Source organism: Meleagris gallopavo, chromosome 2 (genome assembly GCF_905368555.1).
Source record: "Meleagris gallopavo chromosome 2, MGAL_WU_HG_1.1, whole genome shotgun sequence".
Lineage (NCBI taxonomy): Eukaryota > Metazoa > Chordata > Aves > Galliformes > Phasianidae > Meleagris > Meleagris gallopavo.
The window spans coordinates 15,772,738-15,792,759 of NC_139405.1; the positions used below are offsets into that span (position 1 = coordinate 15,772,738).

Sequence of the window (20,022 nt, forward strand, 5' to 3'; positions counted from 1 at the left end):
ATCATCTCCAGAGCATGCATCCTTTGTGATTATTCTCTTACTGCCATCACTGACCCACTGGGCTGGGAAGTGCTTAGTTATTGTGGGATTTGGACTTAGGACATCACGGCCCTCAGCCCTCGATGTTGTCGTAGTGAATCTGGAGTTGGAAGTCCTCCAGTCTATACATATAGCTCTCCTGGGTGATTGCTGGAAGTTGAATGGGTGACAAGCTGCATAAGAACATAACTGTCTCTGTTGATTCTGGAATAAGTGTCTGTCCCAGCAGCAAAAGCATGCTACGTGCTTATCATCAAGTTAGCTGCTGGCTGCTGTATCAGATGGTCATCTGTGCTTAGAGATGTTTATTTTCATGTCCCACAGGGCACACACCATGACTGACTACATGCAGCACTTAGTTATTGCAGCACCAGCTCACTGAGCACAGTGATGCTTTCTTAGCCATAAGATCTCTGATCTAGGTGCACAGCAGGGTGAAGGTGGACAGGGGCCTTGGAAGGTCTCTGGTCTGACCTCTGCTCAGAAGACCAACATCATAGCACGAGCAGTAGCTTAGGCAAGTTTTGCACATCTCCAAGGGTGGAGATAGTTGGCCTTGTCCTCTCACTTCAAGGAAGGAAAAAAAAAAAAAAGGGAAAAAACAAAAGCAGTGTTAAAAAGGCATTGCTAGGGTTCTGTAAGAGAGCTAACAGATGTGTTGTGCTGTGATGAAAGCCATCTTTCTCCATGCTGAGCCCGAGCAGACAGCCAGACATCCGTGCTGGACCTGACACATCCCTGCTCTTGGACATCTGGACCTGTCAAGGAGGACATCCCCCAGCACGTCCTGCCTGCATCTCTCTGGAGCCTATTGCTGATGCTCTGCTGTGTTCAGTGCTTGTCTGAGTCATGAGAGGGTCTTGTGCCATTTCACGTCACTGAATGATACCGTCTGGATTGGGAGCAGCAGGATTTTTGCAAGCACATGGAGAATTTGCCCAGTGACTGTGCAGATATTCGGGTTCAGAATGAATGTAAGTTCCAGGCAGGCTGCCACCAGGCACTCCTGACCCCACAAGAGAGACAAGTCTGGCAGAGATAGTTGAGGTGGGAGTCCCAGCTCCTTGCATCTGTGATGCCACCATAGTCTGATATAGCCTTGGTCAAAAAAATACTTGCAGAGAAATATTCCTCTGTTGTCCTCCATCTGGCTCCTGCCAGTCTGAGCTAACTTATCATTCGTGGACCTGTCCCTGCTTGTGTATGAGGTTGTTCATAGAGTACTTACCCTTCTAGGGCATTGCCAACCAAGAGATTGGTACTGAAGCTTTCCATGAGCTCCAGTGACTGACGGTTGTGCGTGGCGGCTGTGCTGAAAGAGCTCTGCAGTTTAACTGAAACAGCATGATTTGAAAAGAATGCTGTTATCCTGGTGGAGAGCACAGGGCTTAGAGCAAGAGTAGGGATGTTGTGTCCCTGAAGGCATAATCTTTTTGGGAAAGAAGAGCTGGAGCTGCAGTACTGCAAGATTTGTTTCATTCTTTGATTGCTGGTGCATGGAAATGAGCTGAAAATCATTCCCTCAGAGATTGCCTTGGCTACAGACTCAGGGACAAGCAATTTTTGATACAGAAACGCAGACACTTGTGTGGTTTCTCCTTGGCAACATTTTGCCCAACTTTTTGTTGGTGCGAGCACCGAGGTGGATGCTGGGCCCAGATGGCTTCCATGGGTTTTGGCAATGCTAAGAGGAGGCACCAAGCACATTTCTCCAATATTTTATCCATCTTCCACGCACACAGTGTCTGTGCACTAAATGTCCGTGATGTTTCATGGCACCAGCTTCCCTGCAATAACCATGAATGGCTGGGCTGATCCAAGTGCTTTCTTTTACCAGCAGAGAATGCATCACTGGTCTGATTAATCCTCCCATGCACTCAACTGGAGCATAACACTGGGAAAGGCAATAACTCCTCTCCTACTGAGGACCCAGGAGTTCGGCTGGGGCACAGTGGAGAGGGTTTCAGGGTGCTCTGCAGAATCCAGGAAGCAAAATGCGGTGCAGTGAAGATGATCTATGCTCTAAGAATAATCTGTGTTATTTCCATATAGCTGTTTCTCAAGCAGATGTGGTCTCGAACATCATCAGAAGGAAAGTCTTTTCTCTGGGATTGCAGTATCATCCCAGGAACAAATTTGCCTCAGCAATTTTTTGCTGATTGGAAATGCATCCAGTGAGCAGACTTGCTGTTTGTTCCTCTAACCTTGTGCAGAAAAAATGAGCAGTGCACGTGTCTGCCTGACACAGAGCACTTGCTCACACCTTGGAAATAGCAGCCAGAAAACTTCATTGCCAGCAACACCTACTGGCAATGGGAGATTCAGCCCAGAGGCTCCATATTCAAGTCCTGTTGGTGTTGAGTCTAAGCACTGGCAGCAGCTTTCTTCTTCCAGTTTCTTCTTGTGAGAGAGAATTATTTTGCAGGGCTCAGAAATCCCGCATGTAGGAAGGCAGAGCACACCCATAGGAAGCTTACGTCTTGATAGCTGTGCTGCCCTCAGCATTGCTGAAGACAGCTTTTTTAATTAACTTTCCTGAGAAGGGCTTTGTTTCATATGTGTAGGGAAGGTGCAGAATGCATTTTAATGGGAGTTGTCAGGAGAATTATTGATTTGGCGAGTAACGTTTCTGAAATAGTGCCATTCTGCTAATTCTGTCAGGTCCTCTGATAGCTTGGCTGAGAGCATTAGGTTTCTAATACGCAATAATTTCCCCTAACTCATCAATGCATAGCAAGATCAGCTGCATGCTTGGTAACCATTTTTCCTACGTACAAAACCGTTGCAGCGATAATTACAAACAGAACAAATTATTACGGATATTCATTCTAAGATACCATTACTCCATACTGTGCTGCATTGTTACACTTTTCACAGCCATCGCTTGCTCTTGAGTAAATGGTTTCATTATAAGCATGAAGGGCAAACTTAATACACTTCTGACTCACAGCAAACGGCACAAGAAATCATCCTGGCTGTTCCTCCGAGTGCTTGGCAGTATTTGCTGTGAAAGAGAGTAAAACGTCACCTCTGCTGCCAAATACCTGTCAGCTAGGCAGAGGGGCTCTGCCTAGGAGGATGCAGCAGATGGGACCGCTGCATCCCCCTTGAACTCGTCCACCAAAGCCCACAAAGCCCAAATGGAACAGCCGATGGTACTGCTGCAGATTTGCCGTGCTGGGGCTGGTTAAGTGGGAGCAAGCCATCAAGGGGCTGCTTTGCACCTAGAGTTTTTGGAGGCATCCTGACCCCATGGACCTCCCTGCTTGTCCTCTTGCCCTCTCAGCCTCTGCCTTTTGCTTTCGGCTGTGCTGCCCCTCTAGCTGTGCTACCAAATCCACTGTTCTCTCTCCGCAGCCTCCTTCTCCTGGCCTTTCCACCCTCCTCCTCTCCCTGTCTCCCACCTCCCTCTTCCCCCCTTACTCTTGAATCTCTATTTCTTCTTCTCTGTTCCAGCAAAACGATATCAATCAAGGTGATAGATGATGAGGAGTATGAGAAAAACAAGACCTTCTACCTAGAGATCGGGGAGCCCCGGCTGGTGGAGATGAGTGAGAAGAAAGGTGGGGGACGTGCTCCGGGGCTGAGCCCAGCCTGTGTGTCCCTGTCTGGCTCACTCATGCCTAGCACCTGCAACACCGAGCTCACATCCGCAGCGCCTGCGGAAAAGGGCAGGAGCTGTGCCCCCAGAAACCCCCAGGGATGCTCCTGCCCTTCCCCGCCTGCCCCATTGGGATGTGCAGCCGCTTCCCTCCCTCCCCAACCATCTCGGCACCACGGCGGACGTGAACTGCATGCGCGTGCGACGCCAATCATGTGTTTGCCTTTGTCTTGTGTTCCCACAGGAAATTCATTACCCTTAGAATACTTGACCGTGAGGAGTATGAGAAAGAGTGCAGTTTCTTCCTTGTGCTTGGGGACCCGGTGTGGCTACGACGAGGAGTGAAAGGTGTGAGAGTAACACCAGACCAGCTCTCGAGACGCTGCCGTCCGCTTTTCTCTGTGTCTCCCTACTCTCACACTCCTTTCTCCTCGCACTCTGGCTCCCGGCCGTTTTGCCCTCCTTCCTTCGAAGCTTGGCCCCTGCAGCTTTTTACTCTGTTTTCTTTTCTCTTTTGTTTTGGGGGGGACGCTGTCTCACTGGCAAGGGCTCCCCCCGGTATCCAGGCAGGGGACGATGAGCGTCGCCAGCCCCCGTGGACATTTTGAGTGTATCGTCCCACCACCCCGCAGCTGCAGCTTCATTCAATTCAGTAGAAGATCAGTAGAATTCAGTAGAAATCAATCCAGCCTCCAGAAGCAAGCAGTGCTGCATCATTTTTATCAGAAGATAAAGTAGCCTCTGCTTGAAGTAAAATGCATGGCCAGAGCAGTTGTTTCAGTCTTTTTTACGCTAGCACTAGGGTCTGAAAATAGCTCAGAATCACGGCACAAGCAGGTAATGCTGTAAGATGCAATCAATCCAGGAGAAATCAGGTTACACTCAAATAAAGTTTCATGGCTCTGCACTGGATAATAGCTCCTCATAGGAATAATAAAAACAATTTCCTCTTTCATTACATAAAATAAAAACATTTCTCAACTAACTACAGACCTTCCCGAAAAGCATGGCTCACTTCGTTTTCCAAGCTTGCTTTTTTCTTTTCTTTTTTCTTTTCTTTTTTTTTTTCCTCCCAAGAAATTAACTAAAAATTAATGTCAAGGCTAATCCTCCATGCTATTGGTTGCCAAGCAAGAAGCAATTTTAGAGCTACTTAAGATAATTAGTTGCCCTACAACAGTCCCTTATGAAAGCCTTTGTAACAAATTGGCAGGAATGGTTGTCCTACCTGTCTGGTTTCTGGGACAGAAGCTCTCCCTGCAGCAGCCACAGGGCTGGCACATACTACTGTTCAGGGCAGAGAAGGTCCCCAGCAGTTCCCATGCTGAGCAGGGAGATGCCTCTCTATTTCAGCCTAATATCTGGCAGTGATGCTGCATTCCCCCTCCAAAAAAGTGCCATGCAGGTCAGCTTTGCCATCTTCTCTGTCAGGTTTCCTGCTGGTTTTTGTAGCTAGCTGCATTATGTGAACTGGTAGGAGGAGTCAGGCTAAAAAAAAATCAGTTTCTCGCTCTCCTGGTCACAATCTGAGAGTAGCTGAGAGATGTTCAGTTTTGCAAACTAGCTAGTTGAAAGTCAAGTCAGGATTTAAAGGGATGCTATTTGCTGCTCTGGCCGTGCTGTGTTGGGTTTTTTTGTTGAGCCAGATTTTGTGCTTGATTTTACAAGAGGCAGCGAGATGGGGTCAGCAGCGCTCACAACCTGCAGATGGGAGCACTCCTGAAACGTCACCGCTGGGCCATGTAGCCACGCTGCGGTCTGTGCCTTGGAAGCCAGAGACCCACTATGCACCAAGGAGAGCTTTTTTCTTTCATTTCAAAAACCTCAAATGTTGAGTAAGCAGATCCCTGAGCCAAACTTTGCCCCAGACTTTTTTCCTCTCATTCCATATGTTAGAAGCACAGCTGTCAGCAGTAGTTCTTGCTCCCCGTTAAGCAGCTGGAAGAGGTCAAAGCCATTACCCACTGCACACGGGACACGTTGTGTCCCCCTCCAAGGCAAAACTGCCCCTGAGACCAATGGAAGATCTTGCACATATGATTCAAAGGGGAAAAATGAATTCTGGGAGTGTGCCTTTTATCTCATATCCACTCCGTGTCTGCAGTCATTTTTATTTTAAATCCACAGTCCCATGAAACGTTTTCATTCCTTTATTTTTAGTGCATCTCTCTCAACACTAATGGTATCCTGCAGTTTTACAGATCTGAAAGCTCTGCCCTGGGATCTGGAGTTTTTCTGTGAATATTCCTTTTGATTTCATTATTCATTTACTTTTCTTCTTCTGTGTTTGTCTCTGTCTGTCTCCTTCACAGCGCTGTTATTGAATGAGCTTGGTAAGCGTGCATTCCTTTTTCTTTTCCATTTTTCCAGTTTGTCTGCATATTTTCAGAAGATGATTGATTTTGTTTGACGTTTTTCCTTGCTCACAACATTCTCTTCTAGGGCGGTCAGCACTATTTAAGTAAGCTCAGGTATCTGATGCCCCATCAACCCTCAGAATAGAGCCCAAAAGTCATTGTTAATGAGCAGTAACCCACCATGGCAAAGAACATTTTTTGGGAGTGGAGTAGTAACAGGCATAGCAAACCCGCCAACGACCCTGGTTCACGAAACTGCACCATGACTAGCCCATGGCCACCTATGCTGACATGGCAAAAATAGAGTGGGCTGGTGACTTACGGTCAGCAGAATTGGCCAACCCATCTGAAAGAGGTGATACCTCCTGTTTGGAAGACTGGGAGGGAAGTGAAGCATCCCAAGGCCCCTGGCAGGCTATTTTAGGTGCCAGGGAATTACAAATACTTTTGGGCAGGGTGTCCCCATGCCATCTCCAAGCTAGAAGTAAGGAATCAGCCCCCATCCCCATGTGGGGCAGGGAAGGTCCTCCATGTCACTGTAGGCTGCAGAGGACTGCTGTGATGATGCTAACTCTCTCTTTCTCTCTTTCTCTTTCTCTCTTTCTGTCTCTCTCTTTTTTGATTTGTCTAGGTGGCTTCACCATCACAGGTACGGATTTCTGCTTTCCCCCTGTCCCTCCCCCTTCCCTTCCTATTGACTGTATGCTCATCCTGCTCTTTCCTCTTGGTTTCCTCTTTGCTTTTGTTCCGCCCTGGAGGGAAACTCTGGAAGGGTAAGCAGGTGGTGAGGCCACCCTCGCTCACACCGCGTCCCCTCATAGCATACCCAGCCTGCTACGCATGTGGCCCTTGGCAGGACATGATGGTTGGGAAAAGGCCCAGCAGGCTGCAGAGCAGCCCCTCAGGAGCACTGTCAGTGATGCCTGAGGCTATAGCAAGGCTCTGGCCACGAGCAGCTCTATGCAGGCGGTGGGGCAGCCGGGTGGAAGCCACGCTAACCCCGTTTGCGTAGGACATAGAGTTTACTAACAGCACAACATGGGTGTGCACGGGGCATGCAGTGCCTCCGACTGATCTCCTGTTGATCGCTCCAATAGGCAAACCTGTCTTCAGGAAGGTACAGGCTAGAGAGCGTCCTCTTCCTTGCACCGTGGTCACCATCCGAGGTACCCAAGGGTCTAACACAGACTGATTGGTGTGTTTGTTTACTGACCCAGGCAGATTAACCCATTTCTTCAGCAAACCTGGTTCCCCTTGGGCCCTGATGGGGGGGGCTGGCAGAGAGCAACGTGGGGGTCTGCTCAGGGACGGTGACAGAACGTCCCCTGCCTTGAGGTTGCAAAGGTGTCAGCAAAGGTGCAGATCAGCTCCGTGGCTCTTGCAGTCCTGTCACTGCCAGCTCTTTAACATCTGAGACCAATTCATGCCCTTGGGGATGGCTCCTCACACAGTGCTAGCCCAGCTCTTCCCTCCAACCCCATGCTCTGCAGCTGCCAGGCTGCTCTCCCTCAAGGTCAGGTCCTGCTCAGGAGGGTCTCATGCCCATCTCAGGCCTGGGGCTGCAGGTGGCTCTGTCCGGTTGCAGTGGAGTGATAGAAATATGCTAATCGTAGACCTGAAGAGCTAGGAATCGTAGTAGCTTTAGAGGCAATCTGTTCTCTCCAGCAACTCTGTAGGAGAGGCAGCAGTCACCAGGCAATACACAATTCCTCCACCCTAAGGGCGAACTCAACTCTTCTTGATATTGGACAAGTTGCAAACCAATTTTGCTACCACTTCCCAGCAAAACTGCCTCATCTATCGCTCCATGACCTCCTTCTTCTTGCCTGCTCTGTTGCTCATGTTTCCCCCAAAGGCTTCCCAACCACCAGCTGATGGGAAGCCAGCTCAATGGAGTGGCCAGCTGGGCCTGGCTCACAGGTGGGCTCTTTGCTTTACAGAGGAGAACGAAGAGAAGCAGCCACTGACCAGCAAGGAGGAGGAAGAGCGTCGAATCGCAGAGATGGGTCGCCCTGTCCTGGGGGAGCACACCAAGCTTGAAGTCATCATTGAGGAATCCTATGAATTCAAGGTACTGCTCGTATCTCATGCCTCCATCCTTCATCTCCTCTGGCTTTTGAGTTTGCACAGCGTTGGCAAACACATGCTAATGGCATCGCAGCAAAGCAGGGCAGCTCCTGACATCACTAGGGCTCAGACAGCAGTCTGTGATCACCGTTATACAAGCAAGCTGTTTTCAAATATAAGCTTGCTATCATAGCCATGCTTTACACTCTATTTACATTCAGTCTTGAGTGGTCCCTGGTCGTGGGACCCTGGTTGAGTACTCCCCCTGGTCGTGGGACTCCTATGGCAAAGGGCTGATACCCTAAATGCAAGCAGTCATTGTGACTCTGTGGTGAAGCCTTCCCAGGAGCATCTCCTGCCTTCTCCAGCAGCACTGAACTTCTCCTCCTGAGCAGCACACAGTATCTTACTCAAGTTCCAGTTATTTACAATTCTTTGAAGAAGCCCAGTAAAAAATCCTCCCAAGGTGTTACGAACAACATGAGCTGCAGCATCTCACTGCTATTTGCTGTTAAACCTCCAGCAAGACCACTCAAACTCCCACTGTGAGCAGATTCAAAAGGTCTTTATGAGTGGCAATAAGAGGAATTGCTGACACTTACATTTGCTTTCACTGCAGGGGCACTTGACCTGAACTTAGCCTCTGCTAAGCTTTATCCATAAAGATACAGCTGTAAGCACCAGCACTGGTGGGTTTTAGTCCAGCATCTCCAGCCTCATGGCCCTGATTCTCTCTTCTGCATCTCCATCTGCAGAACACTGTGGACAAGCTCATTAAGAAGACAAACCTGGCCTTGGTGGTTGGCACAAACAGCTGGAGAGAGCAGTTTATTGAGGCTATTACTGTCAGCGCGGGTGAGTTTGGTCTTCGGCTCCAGGTGAATTACAGTCAACCTCACTCATGTCTCAGATTGGCTGTAGAAGTAATATGGATCATAGTGGAGCAAGAGGAGGCTGCATAAATAAGGCAGCTGATTAAACCCTTTGGTGAGATCACCTTGTCTGATGCACGGGAAACCTCCTGCAGTAAGTGTATTTGTAGTGCCCGGCAGAGAACCACCCTGGCTGCTACCGCATGGCAGAAGGGAAAAGTGATTTCAGTGGGAGAGCTTTGGGGTGCAAACGCTGTGTTTAAATTCAGATTAGCACAGATGGTGCTGGTAGGAAGTGGTACTGCTCCCTGCCCTTGGTGCTCCCTGCAGTGGGGGCTGTGCAAGGGCCAGGGTAACAGGCCTTGAAGACAGCCTCTGCATCCCCCTCTGATGGCCAAAAATTTGCCCTTGATCCCCTGCATTCAGGACAGCAATGCTCCTCCAGCCAGCCGTATTTATGGCTCTGCAACCCAGTACTGCTCCCAGTTCTGAGAAAGGTAGATTTTGTTTCAACAACTGGGGACATTATAACTCACTGGCTGGATGTTACAGCCCAGCCTGGGTTCTGTGTCTGCAAGCATTAAGGCAAAATCAACCAGCTGAGATTAAATCACAACGGAAGGCAATCTGAGCCCACCTGGATAATTTGGCTTTGAAAAGGATTGGGGGAACACTCACATTTCCTACCTCGAGCTCTACTATACAGGGCAAACTCTGCCCAGCACAGATTAATTAAAAGTGATGGCTGTACCATTTACCCTTTGCATCTGAAAATGAGGACAGGACATCGTGCAGCAGCTATCTCCTCAAATTGCCATCCCTCTTTTTGTATCGTAGTTATTCTTAGAGCCTCCAGCCAAGAGCTTCCTATTATTTCAGATACAGAATGAACATATCATGCAAGACAATCCTCGCTGCAGGTTTCATAGCTAATATGGTTAAAATAATCTATGCCAGAATCAATTATTTAATTGCATCCCATATTAAAGCAAAGATAATCACTGGTACTCGGATCTCATCTCTGTGACGCATGTAAAGGCTGCAGTTATGTGAAAGCCTCACCACTGTCATGCCTTGAATATACAGCTACCATCAGTGCTAACAGAATGATTAATAGACATTTAATAAGTGTGACATAATTTAGTGGAAATGACCTGTCCCCTTGCATCTGGGAAAGAGAAGTTTGTCCCTACATTTTTGCTAGGATTTAGCTCCTCAAGCAAAAACATCCTGCAATTGGTGTGCTTATTCCTGAGAGTGTCACTGCCCAGCCTTGTTCTGTGTTTCGATTCACTTCAGCAGGATCTGGCCAGCAATTCAAAAGAGAGCCATTATTCCTGCTTAACAAAATGACAGACAGAGGTGGATGAGCATTATGACAGTAGCACTCATGTTCATTTTTCAGTCTGTTTTATCATCTCCCTAAAGATCTAGATCCACAGCAGTCTTGCTGCCAAGTAGCTTGGGAAAAGGATTAAAATACCTGCTGCAAAATTACAATGTCAGCACAGCACAGTGTATCCTGCCAGTAGCAGCTTTTGTGCAACAAGCAAAAAAAGGCAGGTGCAAGCTTCCCAGGCTGAAAAAATGTTCCTTATATCCACCACAATGCACAGGAATAGGTTATTTATATTAGCCAAAATAGTAATACCATGCTCCTGATTTGCTACCGCTTCTGCCATGGTGAGTGCAGTGCTTTAAAACCAACGAACACATGATTTTCCATCAAGTTATTCTAGAGAAACCATGTTTACATGTTGATCTTGAACTGCAAAAATGCTTTGAAGCCAAATGGTATGTGTGTAATGTTGCCCTCCCAGCAGGGTGCTGAGTAGGACTTTTCCCAGACTGGTCATTGCCTTATTTAGCTTTCCCCAATAGGTCCTTTGTAATGGTATGTAGGTTTAATTGACACCTACAAATCAGTCTTCCCCCAACATGGGTGAGTCTAACCAGGTGTTTCTCTCCAGGGGAAGATGATGATGACGATGAATGTGGGGAGGAGAAGCTGCCCTCCTGCTTTGACTACGTGATGCACTTTCTGACCGTCTTCTGGAAGGTCCTTTTTGCCTTCGTACCCCCGACAGACTACTGGAATGGCTGGGCCTGCTTCGTTGTCTCCATCCTCATGATTGGCATCCTGACAGCATTCATTGGTGACCTGGCATCCCACTTCGGCTGCACCATCGGCTTGAAGGACTCCGTCACTGCAGTTGTGTTTGTGGCACTGGGAACATCAGTGCCAGGTAAGGATAACAGCAGAGTTTGTTGGAAAGGTCCATCTCTGTCCAGTCTGGTCCGGGGTTTGGGTTGGGAAAGCCAGCAAGGTCCTCAGCTGTGTTCTGCAGGACCTAGTGAGGGGCAATTGGAGATGAACATGGGAGTTGTTTTTCAGTCTCAGATGAGACAGGAGGATAAACCAAGATGTGATTTCACTCCTCTGGCAATGCTTTCAAGGGTCTTCCCTCTTGCAAAGGCTGTGAAGCCTCTATTTCTTTGGATAGCCTCCATAGCATTGGCTCTCAGAGTGGGAAATTAGTCTTATTAAAAATGCTACCAGTGCTGACCATTGTGCACTTTCTTTTGGAATGTCTGCTCCTTTGACATTCTCCCCAAGTGAAGTAAATGCTTGCTTGTACTTAGGGTGCGCTACACAGTACAGGCGTTTCTGCACGAGATTCAGATTGATCAAGATGAGGCCACTGAGCCAAGGGGAGCTGCTAGAAATGCCTTTTGTAAAAGCTGTAGAAGGTCCGGTATGCACACATGTTCAGAGATGTGTCTCTGATCACTTGATCAAGTCATCCAGCTTCAGAAGACAGCAGAGACTGAGGACTGACCTGGGAGATATAAAAGATGAGTTTCCATTGCTGTATACCACTGTGCTGACCAGGCACAGTCTGGTTCCTGGAGAAGGGGCTGTAACTCACCCTGACCCTCTCCTGCTTCAGTCTCACCAGTCCCAGACTTCTAGTGATCAACACTTAAGTGCTCAGAGATCTTGAAACTGACTTAGCACTATCAAAGCCCAAAAGGGAATCAAAAGAACCAAAAGGGAGAGCAGATTTGGGCAAGGAAAAAAAAGAAGCAATTTATAGTCTTCTGGCACTAGTGCTAGGTGTGGGTTTTGCAGGGCTGTCTCATAGCCTCAACATACAAAATCTCCCCTTCTGTTTTTGTTGACAAAAGTTGGCATTTCGGGAAACAAGAGAAAGCGAGAAATTCTTTTTAGGATATATTTGGCTTCTTGTTTGAATTAGCAGATGCTCACAGATGGTGCGGTGTTAGCTGGGCTCCTGGATTTGCATGTAGAACCAGCACTTCCCTATGGCACATCACGCTGGTCTACTGGACACGAAGTCTGCAGTGTAAGAGGCCAGTCAGGTTTATTACAGATCTTTTGCTGTTGAAGCTGGTGAAACAGCAAGTGTGCGCTCATCTGCATGGCTTTTAGTCCCTGTTAAAGGGGTAAAAGATGAGCTCTTGATTACCAAAATGTTAGGCTCTGCACAAGGCTCTGGAATTTAGTGAGGGAAAAGGCATTGGAGGGAAATCATTAAAGTAAACACAGAAATGCAAATACAAACTTCAGCAGACCTGATGGATAGAGACAAACCATTGTGGCTCCCACAGAGCTTTTCCAACCAAGTTAGCCTGTCAGTGGATGTGGGCCAGAGGCCGATACACAGTGGTACTGGGAAGGGCTGCCTTAGCTTGAAGCGCCATGGGGCATCTGGGGATCATACTGGGGGAGGTGCCCCATATTTCTGGACCTTGAGATTTCCTTCCTGGGAATTTCTGGACCCTGACTGTCCTTCCTTGAGAACGCTTGTAGACAAGTATGTATCCTTAAGCAATGCTTTGTGGCATCTGTCCCCAAGATGCCCTCCACCAGCTCTCCCTACCTGTCTGTTTCCTGAGGGTTTCTCTCCACCTTCCCTTTGCAGACACGTTTGCCAGTAAAGTAGCAGCAACACAGGACCAGTATGCGGACGCCTCCATCGGGAACGTCACCGGGAGCAATGCTGTGAACGTTTTCTTGGGCATCGGAGTGGCCTGGTCCATCGCAGCCATCTACCACGCAGCACATGGACAATCCTTTGAAGTCTCACCCGGCACTCTGGCCTTCTCCGTCACTCTCTTCACTATTTTTGCTTTTATCAGTGTGGGCGTGCTGCTCTACCGGAGGAGACCCGAAATTGGAGGTGAGCTAGGTGGGCCGCGGACTTCCAAGCTGCTCACATCCTCACTCTTTATCCTCCTCTGGCTCTTGTACATATTCTTCTCATCTCTGGAAGCCTACTGCCACATAAAAGGCTTCTAAAGGAACAATCAGAGATAGTAAATATATGTATATCTATATGTATCTATATAGAGCAATATATAGGTATAGATATAGATATAAAGCTGTGTATAATGAACAGAGAAAGAATAAAAGAGATTTGCCATGTTCACACACCTGCTGATGGAAAGCAGCTTTGGAGCGTCCTATGAACTAGGCAGGACCCCAAAGTCGGCTGGACCCCTCCTCAGGGGTCCCTTCTTTGCAACTCTACCATTGAGAGCAGCCGGCAGCCCCTGAGCCCTTTCCCATTGCTCCCACTGACTCCGGGAGGATGGATGCGAAGGCAACTGGGTGAGTCGGCACAGGGAAGGCCGAACAGCTGGCTAGAAGTGGGCAAGGAAAGGAGAGCAAGGGTCCCGACCTCCGATCATCCTCCGTCTGCCTTCGCCACTTGGGAACATCTCCTCCGGCCCTATTGGAAAGAAGCGAGAGACCAGACTGAAGACAAGGGGAAATTGGGAGCCTCCTAAGAATAGAACACAACCATTTTCATCATTTGATTTTTTTTTTTTTTCATTTTGACGTGTGTACAATTAGCATTCCTCCCTTTCTCCCCGCTCCATTTTCCCCTTTCCCCATGTTCTCCGTGCTTTGGGGACGCAGCCACATGTCTGGTGTCCTGAGCTGAGGTCCCACCTCATCCTTCCCTGGGCATGCTGTCATGGTACTAGTAACATTTGCATGAACAAAACGATCCCTAGCTGTATATAGCATCCTATAGTGATAGTCCTTCCAGATGTGTGGGTTGAGCATTGCTGATACAAGTGTTTTCTTTTCACCTGGTTTTATTTATTATAGTTAGTTTAGTTTCTCCCATAGGTTTGAGGTTTTTTGTTGTTGTTGTTGTTGTTGTTCTTTGGTTGTTTGTTTCCTCTTCCACAGGGAGTGACAGGAGGGAAAGCTTTCCCCACTCCCTGCTCTGTGCATGTGTCCCCAAGAAGCAAAAACAGCCACATGAACATAGGTTTTCTGTGTTCTTGGAGGCCAACTGGCAGCCCTCGTTTCAGGATCTGTCCCTGGGGTTGCTCCTTCCCCACAGCCATTTGGAATAATTCAGCACAAGGGCTGTAAGGAGTTCTCCTCGTGCCACATTGGGGCACAGCCCTGGCACAGAGGTGAGGGGCTGGTGAGCAGGGTGACAGGGAGGAGGCAGAGCAAGGGATGTGTCTGGCACGTGCCCCTTCTGAAACCAATGGAAGGGGCACAACAGGGCCACTTCAGGATGCCCGCAGTGTCTGGGGGATGTCCCCTACCTGCGCTTCCCACCAGCCATACCAGTGGCCCAGCATGTGCATCCACTGGTGAGCTCCTCCAACCTGGCTGGAATGCACCTCTGCACCATAACCCTTGGGCTGGGGTATTTGTATCCATTGTGAACAATCTGCAGGAACTTCAATGAACCTGTTGTAAGAGTTTCTCCAGGAGTCTGAAGATTTTTTTTTCCTTGTCAATCCTCTTGTCACTTTTGAAGGGTTATTGTGGTTTTCTTTTTTTGTTTGTTTGTTTGTTTGTTTGTTTGTTTTAAGGGAAGAATTGAACACAGATGCAGGTTGTTCAGGTGTGTGATTACCTTTATGTACAATGACTTCATTTTCATTTGTTTGCCTTCGTTGATTTTTCATTGTGTGTATTGCCCACCACTATAGCCAGTGATCCACTAATTGTGATGATCCTTATCAATGGTACACAATGCACAGACAAATAAAGTTTGCAATGATTCCTCATGGACCCAGTAGTGCTCCTGCATATTCTCTACGGAGAACCCTCCCCTTCCCCCTTGTTGTTGTCCTGTACATGGCACCCACCTCTTATTTCTTCATCGCTTTGCCTTTGTTGTGTTTCTGCTGCCAACAAGGGCCCCCACGTGCCCGCTCCTGCCCCATGGGTGAGGATTGAACACTATCACTGAGCCTGGCCCTCCTACCCAAAAACCCAAGGCTGCTTTGTGCCACCCGATCTGCCCACAAGCACTCAGCATCCTTCAGGACGAGCACAGGTCGAGCATCAGCAGCATTAAGCCGAGCACAGTCGCTCACACCCACGTGCTTTCCCCAGGCCCTGAACTGTATGAGCAGAGCAGCTCTCCTGACCCAGTAATTACATCTCCGGAAAGGTGATGCTGGTGTTTCACTCTCATCATCCTTCGCTTCTCTGCCATGAACTGCACTCACCGAAGTAATTAACAAGTCAAATGGGACTTGTGCAGCAGCCTGCTTTAAGAGGCAGTAAATAACTGTTCTGCTCAAAGAGCCTTCCAGCGGGGATGATGGAGCACTGCTTGCTTAGGACACGGCCTAAATCACGCAGTTAACGCCAGCCTTGTTTATGCTATTACTCTGCCAGCCGCATGCTTTTGGCATCCTTAACGAGCTCGTGCAAAGCATGATGCCTCTTTGCCCAGCAAACCACACTCCTCGAGACACACAGGCTCTGGATGCCTCCAGTTTTGGGGGTGATTTTCTCCCTATGTTCATCACTTCCTACAAGGACAAGAGGGCAGGGGAGGGCTGGAGACCCTTTCCGGTAGACACATGCCTCAACTATGCCAAGCAACTGGATGTGATCTGTAAATTCAGTGTGCTATTTATTTTTGCTGCGTGCCAGGAGGAGAGAGCTGGAGCATGTGTGTTATTGTTAGGGTTATTTTTAAACGCTTGGGTATGAAGCAAGAGCGGCAGTACTGGGGACTACCAGTACCGTATGTGCCTACGGAGGAGGATCGGACACCTTACCAGCCCAAAAGTGCCGGTGTGCCAGAGGGAGAGAGAAGAGGAAAAGCTTCATGCTGGAGGGAATAATTCTGGGAGAAGCCTTTGCAGGATTTTTCCACAGGCTTTGGCACCTGCGCGAATCCCAGGCAGCACATTTGCAGAGCACCAGGAGCCTCCCCGGCCTCACAAGATGCCCAACCACACACGCACACACAGCTGCGGGAAAGCCTGTTTATCTTGTAAAAACTCGACTTGTGCAGGAAAGCATCCAGAGGCCTCTGTATTCTTGCAAAATGTGCCGAGGGACAATAAATACAGCCAGATTCCTCACCTTTTAAGGACTTGAGACTTCCCTCTTTTGGAAGCGGAGGTGCCAAGCTCGTCACCAGCCCTGGCATGAAGGGGTGGGAATGCTGCTGACACAGGCGCTGCTGTCTGGATGTCCGCTATGGGGACAGGGGTAGCACCACTGTGCCCCTCCACTGCTGGAAACCCTATTGAGGGGCTGCCCCCAACCCAAATGCTGTGACTGTCAGCTGGATGCACCTGATGGCTGGGACACAGTGACAGCAATGCTCCCCAGCATCTTGGGCGTGCGGCCAGGCAAGCGATGGCCACCGTGCATGTTTCCAGGTGGCAGTGGAGAAGGCGGGCACACTGAGCCCTTCCTGCTCGCTTTTATTGTTGCTCCCTCATGGGGTGTTGGAAGTTCCAGTGTTTCTGCTGAATTTCCATGTCATCAAGGCCCACAGATGCTGTTGTTCCCCCACCCAAGTATGTCAGAGCAAACTGAACACTGTAACTGGGGGCTCGAGGTCCACTTCACCTCTTTCAGCTCAAAAAAGCGTCTGTTCTCAGCACTAAATGTTCTAAAAAACCCACTTGCTCCACATTACAGTGGGCAGAGCTCAATCAAGGCCCAGTCCTGCTGCATGGTGATAGCATGTTCAAAACAGGCAGGAGACAACGTCCTTGCTGGGAGACCTCCAGATGCAGCAACTTCTGATACTGACCCACCCTTAGAGCTCCTGGACCTTCACGGGACATGGGGGACACTCACAGGGCCCTCTCTTGGCCTCTCTATAGAGGCTGGATTTATTTCCCCTCTTTTATGCGCAACTCAAAGCCTATCCCAGGCCGGTCTGGGGGTGAAACCAGCTTTCACAGGCTGCTGGCTCTGTGGCGGTCTGGTCTTGCTGAGCAGTGAGAACTGCCCTGAGCAAAAAGACAAGCCAGCACCTCCCATATCCTCACCTATCTGTTCCACATGGCTTTCCTCTCCTTCCCAAGTCAATGTGTGTTTGTTCCCCAATGACCACCATCCTTACAAGGCTCCTCCAGCTCATGCTCTGCACAGAGCACTAAGCCCATGGTGCCCCGTGGCAGGAGGCTGGGCGCTGCTGATAACCCAGCTCTTCAGGCTTCCCGAGGAGGCCGCAGCTCAGCAGCGTGGCCAGATGGGACTCTTTGTGGATGGAGAGAAGGCAGCGGGGGAGCCCTCCTTCGAGCTCCAGGCTGATGCTGGGACAAACAGCCACACGGTGGTAAAGCCACCTCAGGAGCAGAGCTCTTGCAGCCTCATCGGAGGCTTCCCTCAGCAATGCAGAACCTCACTGGGGCAGGAGGGAGAGCCCAGCAGCACTCCTCAGCCTTTCGAGCCCTGGTGGGCGCACCATGCCTGGCAGCCCCCAGCTTGATCCTCCCCATCTCTTCTCTCGCACAGTTCCTTGTCGGCTCACACGATGCAGCTACACTATTTGAAAAGCCATACTATTTGTTGGTACGACTCTTTTTCGGACTGTTGATTTATATATATTTGTTGATAAAAGAGGTCATCTTGGGAGATGCTCGTAGTCTACTGGGGAGCAATCAACCAGTGCTGTATATTCTGTACATGCTGTATAAACAAAGCAAAGTATTTAAGCCTAAATGTTTGCGGGGTGAGGGGAGGCCAGCCACCGGACTACCTGGCATCCCTTGGAGTGAGTGCGGACATGGGGATGGGACCTGGCCCAAAAATGGGGCAGTGCACCCAGAGATGCAAGGCCACATCCAAAGCCATGGTGAGGCCACATATCCCATCCCCACTGGAGCCCAACCATCCCATGGCCATAGAGCCTGCCCTGTGCTTTCTGTGTCGTTTGAAACCATCAGAGACAGTCGTGGCAGCCTCAAGAAATTGTGCTGAGTTCATCTATTTTTATATCTGTGGTGTTTCCCAGTTCATAGAGAGTAGTGAACAAGTACCCCTATAGCTGAAAGTGACATGTTCAAAATAAACATACAACTGCGGAAATTATTTGTAATAATAATTTATTTGAAATATTCTGCCAAAGATAGCTCTCTTAATGATCTGTAAGCGTCGTTTCTCTCTCTTTGCTCTGAATGTCATTGTGAAAGCACCTTTCTCCCTGCTTTCTTGGGAAGACTTGCTTTTATTTTGGTGTATTTAAGGGCAACAAAAAAGACCCATGTTTTGGATTTTTTTTTTTTTTTTTTTTTTTTTTTTTTAACCAAAGCAGTAGGTAGAGGAGCAGAGGGATGCGGAGGGGCACAGGGAGATGTAGGATGACTTCTTACCAGTCGGGTGATGGATGGGACACAGCAAAGGGGAGGAGATGTGGGCACGTGCCCCCTCCCCAGGTTTGAGCACCTGTGGATGAGCTGGGCTCCTCGAGGGATCACGCTTATATGGCCCTGCAACCCCATCTGCAGTCCCTCAAGTCAGGGCTGGGTGTGGTGGGTGTGGGGTTAACCAGGGGTGAAGCTGCCCAGATCCATCTGCTCCGAAATTAGAGATTTCTTTATTTTATATGTCAGGGGAAAAAAAAAAAAACAAGAGTCTTATTTCCCTTCCTCATAGTTTCTGCTCGAAAGAGCTTTTAATGCTAGAAAAACACCTCCCATCATCGTCTGTGATCCTTACACCTGTTGCGCCAGGAACTCGTCCTTATCTGTACCCATCAGACCCCACCTTACCAGAGATACGTATGGCGGAGAGGTTGGGTTGGATGGGTCGCGGGGTCGGGTGGTTCGTTTTTTGCTTCTGAGCAGAGTCATAAAACTTCTTGATGTTAAAAAGCCAGAGGAACGGATCGGTGATGAAGGAATGGGTCGGGAACGGCTCCTCATGCATTTGTGGTGGAGAGGAGGCAGTAGTGTGGGGTGCAGGGGGTGAAGCGGGGATGTGGGGTGTGTGGGATGGAGCCCCCGGCAGCGTCTGCAGCCACAGCATCACGGGGATGGGCAGCAGCTGGGAGAAGAACTGGGTTTCTGATCACTGTGCATTTTGTTAATTAGGGAATTCAAATAGTTTTATTTTTACCAAAAAAGAAAAAAAAGAAAAAAAGCCAACAAACAGATAATCTTTATTCCGGTAAAGACAACTGTTGACTTGAGATATATATATATATATATATATACATATAAAGCATATATATATATGTTATTTGAATGGTTTATATGCTACATAACATGGAAACATTGCGAGGTGTGTCATCCCAATGTACAAAATAAATGACTTTTCCCTGCATGCTGCCTGGGTATGTTGTGACTTGAATTAAGAATTGCCTTATCCAGAGGTTGTCTGTTACCCACCTGGGGAATGGCCTGGCACTGTCCATCACATCACATGTGTACTGGTGCTGTGTTGTGTCCGGTTCTGACGAGCTGTCCGTCATCCGTGTGCTTCGTGGGAGAGCTTTATCTTGTTAAACCCGTGCTATGTAAACCTCTCATTGCCTGAAGTAGCCCAGAGTTGTACAAATCAGTGTCTTCAGCTGTTTTCCTAATTTTATCACATTTCCTAACACAAAATATAGATGTTTGTAAATTCTTCATTCATTTTGTCTATCTTTATGTTTTCTAATTTGGCAAAGAGCTGCCCCAAACCAACACCCCTGCTCATGGCTTATGTACCCAGTGGCTCCCTGCAGCTGGAACTGGGGATGGATGGAACTGAGGATGGGTCGAACTGGGGATCGATGGAACTGGGGACGATGTAATGGGGGATGGATGGAAGTGGGGAAGG

General features: G+C 48.7%; 1 protein-coding gene across 6 annotated transcripts in view; it reads left to right on the top strand.

Moving 5' to 3' along the window:
- Positions 1-18,501, top strand: part of SLC8A1 (solute carrier family 8 member A1) — a 98,877-nt gene extending 80,376 nt beyond the window's left edge. For 2 of the 6 annotated variants that reach the window (XM_085219072.1, XM_085219071.1), the window contains exons 3-11: positions 3,496-3,602; positions 5,953-5,973; positions 6,629-6,646; positions 6,756-6,770; positions 7,095-7,163; positions 7,938-8,068; positions 8,820-8,919; positions 10,907-11,182; positions 12,884-18,501. In XM_085219072.1, the coding sequence (XP_085075198.1) occupies positions 3,496-3,602; positions 5,953-5,973; positions 6,629-6,646; positions 6,756-6,770; positions 7,095-7,163; positions 7,938-8,068; positions 8,820-8,919; positions 10,907-11,182; positions 12,884-13,260 (1,114 nt within the window). In that variant the 3' untranslated portion in view covers positions 13,261-18,501. Of the gene's footprint in view, positions 1-3,495; positions 3,603-3,884; positions 3,989-5,952; positions 5,974-6,628; positions 6,647-6,755; positions 6,771-7,094; positions 7,164-7,937; positions 8,069-8,819; positions 8,920-10,906; positions 11,183-12,883 lie in introns of all 6 variants that reach the window. The other 4 variants (XM_085219073.1, XM_085219074.1, XM_085219075.1 and 1 more) reach the window with 4 other exon arrangements.
- Positions 18,502-20,022: the final 1,521 nt, after the last annotated feature.